General features: G+C 32.2%; 1 protein-coding gene across 1 annotated transcript in view; it reads right to left on the bottom strand.

Annotated features, from left to right (window-relative positions):
- LOC111086779 (dynein heavy chain 1, axonemal-like) overlaps positions 1-9,648 on the bottom strand; it is a 49,639-nt gene that overhangs the window by 37,751 nt on the left and 2,240 nt on the right. Inside the window, exons 2-3 of the mRNA XM_022391014.1 lie at positions 7,676-7,966; positions 1,697-1,810 (exon numbers count right to left, since the gene is read on the bottom strand). Coding sequence (XP_022246722.1) covers positions 1,697-1,810; positions 7,676-7,966 — 405 coding nt within the window. The remainder of the gene's footprint in view (positions 1-1,696; positions 1,811-7,675; positions 7,967-9,648) is intronic.

The following is a 9,648-nucleotide window of genomic DNA, read 5'->3' as shown; positions in this document are numbered from 1 at the left end:
ATATATATATATATATATATTGGAAACATATTAGGCTACAACAACTATTTAATATTAGTGCCACTAAAATTTACTCTTTTAACCAATGAGAAAATTTTATGAAAGAATATAAATCTGCATGTAACTTTCAATTTTTAGCATTTACTATTTAATTCTTTGATGGTTTGTTTGTTTATAATTAAGCACAAAGCTATACAATGGGCTATCTGTGCTCTGCCCACCACGGGTATTGAAATCCAGATTCTAGCATTTTAAGTCCGCAGACATACCGCTGTGCCACTGGGGGGGGTATTCTTTGATGGATACTGATGAAAATGTCCATCATGACCAAAATTGAACATTAGTGGACACAATGGATCTTTCAGTCATGTCTAATTTCTCTCTTTGGAAAAGGATGTATATGTCTGTTGTGAAGTGCACAAATTATAAATTGTCAGTGGGGAATGCCATCCATCTACAGATATCAATCTTTCACTATTTTTTTTATCTACCATCATCCATCAAAGGGTTTGTATGTACTATAAATAATGTATGTGTATATTGGGTAATCAAAAAAGTTTTAAAAAATTGCAAACATTTGTAGTTTTTGAATGAAGTACATATTAATTAGCATACGTTCCCATTCTTATGGATCACTGTACACACTACATAATCATACAAATAACCGCATTCTGTCCACATTTTGGAATCAAATCATGGATATTAGTGTTGTGTTTAAACTTAATGTACACTCACTCGTGGGAACACACATATCTTAATAAGTATATCTAGAAATACCTCAGAATCTTAGCTCTCCCCTGAATAACAATGACTACTGAAAGTCAAAGCTAATTGTAATAAACACATTTTGGCTGATTTCAAACCTATACTGAATATTTATTTATATTTCTTCATGAATTTTCAATATGAAAGCCGAAACCATTATTATTTGCTATACTGCATATGTACAATAATTTAAATATAATTTTCTTGAAAAAAAAAGGGGGGGGGGAAAATAGGAGCTGTACTGAAACAAAAGGTTGGGTTTAGTATATAATACCATAACATCTTGGCTTTTATGTTCAAACATCATACTGGGGTTGGAATGCCAACTTTAAGGACAGTTTTTCTGTCCCCGCCATTGATGTATAGTGCTCTAATCATTATTTTAATTTTATTTGTAAATGCCTAACCAAATGTAACAAAAGAGCAACCAATAATAAAACTGAAACATCTCAGCCTTTGCATCTCACTAAAATGATGATTCATTATGTGTATGTGTGTGTTAGCATTCAACATCCAGAGTTGGCTGGCTTAATTACCATAATTTTTTATATGGCAACTAGAAACTGTCCAACGTTATACATAGGCTATCTTATTTTAGGATTTTATTTCCCCATGAAGTATAAAAACCACTATGACATATGGCCCACTTCCACTTTTTTATACACTTTTGGGTTTGAATTCAAAGACACAAGTACTTAATCAGTTAAATGAGTCAATTATTACTTTCCACAGAGCATGATATGCAATTAGCACCTAATGAGGTCATTAAGGATTTAATAATTAACAGAAGGGAGAACATTCTCTAATGTTGTCCATTATACAGTTTTTGCTTCTTAATGAGTACCCTCAGCTAGTTGAATTACAAAAAAAAAATACATAAAAAATAGTTTTAAACACAGATAATTTACAAAAGTAATTCAAAGAAAGATACCACATAATGTAATGCTAATTTAGTCCAACTGTCTTTGTTCCATGGCAGAAAGTGTTCAAAGTATGAGATCTGAGTAAATATAGGTCCCAGCCTCTTGATCAAATCCATCTGATCCTGCAAGAAGAACAGATTTTATACCTTAATACAATATACATGCACATTATTAATAAAAAATTTTACGAAATGGTAATGTTTAATTCTTATCAACCTTTAACATTGTTTACTGAGAATATAAAATGAACAAATAATTTCCAAAAACAGATTTAATCGATCATATTATTTAATAGCATTCTTTAGTATACTTTCAGATAACATTTAATATTAACATATTCTAGAAAGGTAAGATTTAATTTCTATTGCTTTACATTCGCTTTCAAAACCGTTTAATGCAACATATCACATGACTAAACATATCCCCAGAAACAATAAAACCTTTAATATGAAGCTAAAAACTTCCTATGACTCAATTTCTGTCTTTAGATTTCCTTGATTACAGAAGCAATTAGTAAACATTATTCAATAAAACAAATATGCAATTTTCTTCTTTATTTTGACATTTTGTTTGTTTGTTTGATATTTATGGCTAACCCCTTATGAGCAACTTACAGTAGCTCTCTTATTTACCTGTCAGACACAACATCGCAGTTAGTGGTATTGCACCTCTTTAGCATCTTGACATAAAAATGGCAGTTTAGATATTAGTGATACCATCTTAGAAATATTTCCATTGATAAAAATGTATAAATCAGGAAAAGCTTTTCCTCATTGTAGTCCATGAATACTCAATCAATACTTACTCCTTCCTCTTCTTAAGTTTGCTTCATCTTTATGAGAAATACTGATTTTCTAGGTGTGTATCTACAAAGACTTCTACATTAGATGTGTCTCAAGGATAACACCACATACTGTTTGAATTTTAGGCTTTACTTAGATTTCAAATAAAGTGTGTGATCTACCTGGAGAATGCATGGTACTTTACTGTTCAATGTATAAGAACACTGTAAATATTGTCTCACAACATGCATACACAGTGGAAGAAATAAGAGCACAGTTTTCAAAATTCATATTATAACCATGCATGAATAGTCATAAAACATGAGGTATAAAATAATTAAGAAAAGTGGGAAAAGGAAATTTTACTTTTTTTTAAAATTTGTATCAAATGTGTTTGGTGAGAGAGATATATCCGAGTCTCCACACACAACATATGTGATCCAAGTGATAAACAAGCAGGTAGTAAAGAATAACTCAAGTAAAAGGGATTCAATCTGGCTTGAAGAATCATAACTGGATGCAAACAGAATCAGAAAGCTAAAGAGACAGCAATATGGTGTAAATAAAATTTCAAGAACACATTTCATCCACATGAAGGATTGCAAGATATCCCCTTAAGGGTATTATGACTAGAATGTCAGGGTGTAAATGTATTTTTTTTATAGCAAAGCCATGTCGGCCTACCTGCTGTGTCCATTGAGGGTAATCGAACCCCTGATTTTAGGGTTGTAAATCCGAGGACTTACCGCTGTCCTACCGGGGAACCATGGTGTAAATAAAATTTCAAGAACACATTTCATCCACATGAAGGCTTACAAGATATCCCCTAAAAGGTATTGTGACCCGAAAGTCAAGGACATTGGCAAATAGCAAATTTGGTGAAATGTCATTGAAATTAACTTCTGAAGTGTTTGGGAACATCACTGTAAACTGCTATTGGATCAACTGCACAAACAGATTTGTCAATGTAGCCAAAGCAAGATATGAGGAATGTGATTCATCATATGAAATAAACAACCTTTTCTGAAAAATTAAGTGCATGCAAAGTAACAAAGAACAGCTGAATGGACATAAAAATGTTCTTCAGAATGAGAATCAGGAATAGACAGGGTTGGTAAAAAAGGTGAAAAACAATGGTTACTTTCTCTTTCAGCCCAAGTTTTAAGTATAAAGGTGTGATCTATAATCTGGATAAGTATGAAGGCTTCTGAAAAACAGCATACAAGAAAGATCAAGGAAATATATATCAGTATCCTCTGCCTGATATAAACAATAAAAAATAAATGTTTTAAGGTATAGATGAAAGAGAGTGAACTAGTCATTAAGAGCTCCAAAGGGGAAGATGTCAAGAAACATAAGATGAAACCCAAGTTCCATTGGGGATAGTATCTGGGACTTGAGGGCACTGAAGGTGCCAGGCCTAGGAAGAGACCCTTTAAAAACAGGGACAAAAAAAGATTGATGGCTTCTGTGGCATCTGAAAGTTGCATATAAAACAGCTCTATCAGCTATGGAAGAACCATGGAGTTGAAGACAGTCCAAAAACATTATGTCTGATGCAGCAACTCCTGAAGGTAGTCAAATGGGATTGACTAACCACCAGGAAAGAGTATCAGCATGAGTTGGCAAACATACAAACCACCATGGAAGAAAATCTAGTTTCTTGGACAAATTACCTAACAATAGTCACCCATAGATGTCAAATGTTAGAAAGAAAAATGGAAATTCAAGGTTGTGAGAAAGACTACCATCTTAATTATTCATGTAAGTCACCACTGTAGAATTGTTGATTTTGTGAATCAAAACAGAATGGTAGTTTAGAAAGAGCAGGAACTCATGACATAATTCTAGCATGTTAATGCGAGCTGTTGCTTGTGAAGAGTCTAGGTACCAGAACAATGACAATTACCCAACATAGCACCCCAACCCATGAGAGAGACATCTGTGAAAAGATGAATTTCTATAGGTAAAGGAAGAAAGGGAATTCCAGCTGTCATAAACTCTTCATTCAACAAATAATAGTGTGATTGAAAGACACAATTATGATGTGTGATGGGTCTAAAGTCAGACACCATTGAGAAGCTAGGTCCCATTGGAAGCGATGCATGTGAGCATGGCCAAAGAAAATGATATTGTGACAAAAAACAATTGTACTCAAAGTAGAAAAGATGTGTTTGGCTGGTGTGAAAGGCAGAATAGAATGAACATGAGACTCCAAGGGGATGCCTGAAGCATTCCTTGAACTGTGTTGATCCAAAATCCCAGATGTATCAAATATTCTATTGGTCATAAATAGGACTTGGATATGTGGATTATACTTCTCAGAGAAGCAGTTAATTGAGTGGTCAACTAAGTGTGTTGAAGAGACTTAGTAGATAAATGGGTCAGAATACGACAACTGTCCATGTATAAATGAAAGTCCATGTTGGGTAAATGGGGAAAATTAGCAAACACTTTGAATACTTCACAGAAAACATAAGGGGCACAGGGAAAGTCAGTAAACTGAAAATTTACTTTTTCATGGGGGGAAAAAGTAACTGGTGGAATGACAGATGAATATGAATATGTAGTTAATTCTCCTGTATATCAACCTTTGTTAACCAATGGCCTTGGCAAATAAATTGACATAGTCTAAAATCATCTATTTCATTTCTTATGCTACTAGCATTACAATAGCAACAATTGAGCCTACCCTTAGAACTACTTCTATACTCATTTCCTATGCTAAACTTTTCTCTACATCTTATCTTTTTTGCAGTTGGTCTATCCAGGCCCTCACCACTGTCTAGTCCCAGTTTAAAACTTCCCTTACAGCTGAGTCAATAGCCCTTGCAAACAAGCCAGCACCTACCCTATTTAACTGTAAATGATCCATTCAAAAAAGCTCCCTTCTCCCATTAAACTGGTCCCACAAGTCCAACCAGCCAATCTGCTCATCCTTACATATCAACCTAAGTCTAGTATTCAGAATTCATAGAGATGTTAATAGCACAACTGTCAACAAGAAAATTTGGTTTTAGATGAGAAAGTAGGGCTTATCTACATTCTCCTAATGTATGTAAAATAAGTTAAATGTGGGAGAGTGGAGAAGTTGGAGTAAGTTGATGTATGCTCTATATTGCACTAAAAATAATCAGAATTTGAAGTCACATGAAAACAACTCAATGAGAAAATACTTTTAGTGAGTCTAACTGATTTTAAAGTTTTTATATTTTGAATGAGTATTATTTGTTTGTTTTTCATTGCAAAACTACATAATGGGGCACTTATGTTCTGTCTACTGCAGGGAATCTAACTTTAGAATTTAGTGTTGCATTAAGATTGTTTGTAGTTAAGCACAAAGCTACACAATGGGCTATCTGTGTTCTGCCCACCAAGGGTATTGATGTAAGTCCACAGACATACTGTTGGGCCACTGGGGGCTTTAGTGTTGCAAACCTGTGAACTTGTTGGATATACAAGAATGTTTAGTGTAGCCATTATTATTCAATTAATTTTGTGAGTTAATATTTAATGATTGTTTACTTTTCATAACAAGGATGTTAAAAGTTAATCATCTTAAAAGCGATAGTTATGAGTAGCTTGGTTGCGAAACTCTGTAGTTCAATTGTTGTAGTATTGTTGACACCAGGTTACTTGAATCTTCAGTATTTTCCTTGTTACCTTAAGTGAGTATTGTTACCTTAAAGTGTGGCTCACATAGTTTGTCAAACATTCGAGGCCTCAGTGAATATACATATATATATAGGTGGTTTGCGAGCACAAGTTAAAAAAAGTAGAGAAAAAGTGCAGTCCAATCAAAAAATTAGTTAGGGAAAGAAAACGTGAAGTTAGCCAGTGTGTGAGTGATTAGCCATAACAGGCAATATTTTAAAGTCTTTCACAGTTTAATAGAGATAAAGAGAATAATTTGTCTTGTTAAAAGGTGTTATAAAGTAATTGAACCTGTCTGTGTGGACTTTGATGAAAAGGAGTCATTTATTTGAAGTTCAGTAGCGGGGTAGCGTAAGTGAATTATTCACTGATACTATTGTGATAAGAGTAGAGAAAAATAGTTCATCTTGTCAAATGGATTCTAAAGTAATTGAATCAACCTAAGTGGACTGTTGATAAGAAAAAAGAATTATTTAGAGTTTGAGATACATAGTGAGTTTGATATCCATAGTGTAAAGAATTTTTGTACATAGTTTGACTTGTTTTGAATATATTATTTTAAAACAAGTAGAGTGTTTGCTGTCCGTTTACTGTCAAATTTATCACCAACAAGTCACAGACACCTACTGTAGAAGAATCCTTAGCCCACACATACAATACCCTGATAGAACTTATTCCTAACCCACTGTGGGACGACGAGTATTATACAACTGTTAGTAGCTTGATAATCTGATTAAGGTTAAACCTCTAGCATTAAGGACCAAAACCTCTTTAAGAAAACATAACGTATTTTGCAGTATTGGATCTAGGTATTGTATTATCTCTAAAACTGTACAGAAAAAGAAAAAAAAACAGGTTAAAGGGTAATATATAACTATCAGAATAGCTAAGTATTATTAAGATCTCTGTTTTTTAATTTCAGACAAGATTGTATCAGCTGTACTGAATAGAACTTTTGTTTGTTTTGTCAAAATATTCCACCAGGCATCATAAGATGAGATATAAGAACTAAGGCTAATAGAAATTAATTCAATATAAAAAATTACATGCATATCCACAAGAATAAATAATCCACAAATAAAAATAATCAGTAACTGTATAATTAATAAAATAGATATCAATGAATTGTCTAATATATAACAATGGAAATAAAGCTTGAAGGTCTGAGCCTAAGTATAGAAAGTTGTTTTATATACAAGAGAGACTGATTAAATTAGATATAAATGAACATCTTTGTATTTATTAAGAAAATGTTTGTTTTCATTAACAAGGGCTATTTATTTTTTATGTTTAATGTTATTTTCTCTGTTGAGGATTTTTACTTTAGAAGAATCAAGAGAATGGTTATTCCTAGAGATATGTTTAATAAGCACAAAAATCAAGATTTACTTTATGTATTATTAATTTCTATTTAATAGAGATATTAAAAATCACAAGTTAACAATAATTCAATATATTAGTAAAAAAGAACATAAAAAATCAAAGCAGTGGTATATTGTGAACAAAAATAATAAATAAAAACACAAGCTAGATAAGATATTAACAATTCACCTGGTTTCTCCCAGTGTAGCACATGATTACATGCAGATTTTTTTTTACACGTTCAGTGAACATCTCATAGCATGTGAGATGGTCAACCCTGTCTCCATTCCAAAACGTTCTTCGGATGTTTACCACAATGCTTTCCATGTCCTGCTCATTCCACACCCACTGACAATCTCCATGTTGTACCAATCCTTCCAGCAAATTCAGCCACTTCCCTTGATGCTTTAACACACTTGTTGGAACTATAAGAACAATCTTATCTCCCTGAAGACCAGCCAAAAGTATGGCTAAACGTACCTAATATACCAAAAAATTCATTTACAGTACTCTGAAATATATAAAAACCCAAAATCAAATTACTTAAGTCATTCTTTGTCAATATTCCCAGCTGAGGACCAACTAGTTCTGATCCCAAAATTTCATGGACTACTTCATATAATATTAACTTTTAAGGCACTTTTATATGACATTGTAAGACAATATACTTCACTAGCTGTATTTTAAACAGACAATTTTTTTTCCACCATCTTGCACACTGGCTGAAATATCCCTTTGAACTGAAGGTTGGGATCCACTGATTTAAAGTAATTGTAGTTGAGGAGATTATTTTAGATTTTTTATACATTAAAATATATGGCTTTATGATACAAGTTGGTTTAACTTCCCAGCTCTCAAACAAAATTAATTGTCACAATTGGCAAAATTCCCAAGCTCTATATTTCAACTTAAGTCTTTAAACAATGACTTACATAATCATTTTGAAAATAATCTAACTATTAAGTAGGATACATTTGATATTGTAAGTCTTGCGACTCTTTAGAAGCTGATTGTCCAAAAGCAACAGCAGTTGAAACAAAAAAGGAAGTAATAACACATGGCTAAATTTTTGTTTCAAGTACTAACATACAACAGAAAAAAAAACATAAAACAGAATAAATATAAAAAGTTTAATTTTGAGATGAGAGAGGTAGTTTATGAACTTTTTAAAAATTAAATTAAATTAAAACTGTTGATTAGATTCTATCCTAAGGCATTTAGCAAATTATCTAAGGTGAATTGGTTGAATTTGGCTAAAGCCACGTAAGCTTAATACTACTAAATTAAATTAAACACAAAATTGTTAATCACTTAACTTTTATCAATACAATATCAAGTATGATCCAGAGTTTCATTTTCTGCTACAAATACTTATGTCTTATTGTAAGTACATGCCTAAACTAAGACAAAGGAATCATAATGACTTTTGTGTTTTAGTATATTGTTTAGTTTATGAAATTTTATCTATTTTTCCAGTTTTACTGAAATGTTCCTTCAGAGCTAAATATATATACATAAGACATATATATAATATTTATATAATGCTGCATTTAGACCTGTACTGTGTTTTCATAAAACAGGAGCTGAATGACCCTCCAACAACTCTACCTCTTCATAATAATAATACATTCATTTCAAAGTACTTCACTTTCAACAAAGTGGTATTGACACAAACTGTTGAAGTACAAATGTAATATTCCCTTACTAATTATGCTGGAAATGTGGTAAATGTAATGATATGTTACTGGTTAATTACCATGCAACAAATGGGTTAAAAATATCTGAAATCTATTAATACCACAGAAGATATTCTGTGTTTCTTTTTAAATGTTTTTACAACTCCAAAAAACAACAACCATGAACTATCACACATAGAAAGTAAAAATTATATGTTAAACGATTCTTAACTGAGAGTATTAAGTATAAATTGTAGTAATCCTCCACAAAGAAGATAGGTATTTTAAAATAATCAATTACAGGCTTTCTACCAGTGTCCTACAAAAAATCTAAAGATAAAGATATGAAAAATGAGGATAAAGTGTGTTTTTCAGTGATAAGATAGGTCACAAGAAACATATTGTTACGTCTCCGTTTGTTAATTGATTTTCCGTAACTTCGTTCCGACGAAACTTAAGCGACACAAGTCCTTTCTTAATAAAACT

This window comes from Limulus polyphemus, unplaced genomic scaffold (genome assembly GCF_000517525.1).
Source record: "Limulus polyphemus unplaced genomic scaffold, Limulus_polyphemus-2.1.2 Scaffold1424, whole genome shotgun sequence".
NCBI classification, from domain to species: domain Eukaryota; kingdom Metazoa; phylum Arthropoda; class Merostomata; order Xiphosura; family Limulidae; genus Limulus; species Limulus polyphemus.
Note: the sequence above shows the minus strand (reverse complement) of the source record. Positions and strands in the feature narration are given on the sequence as shown.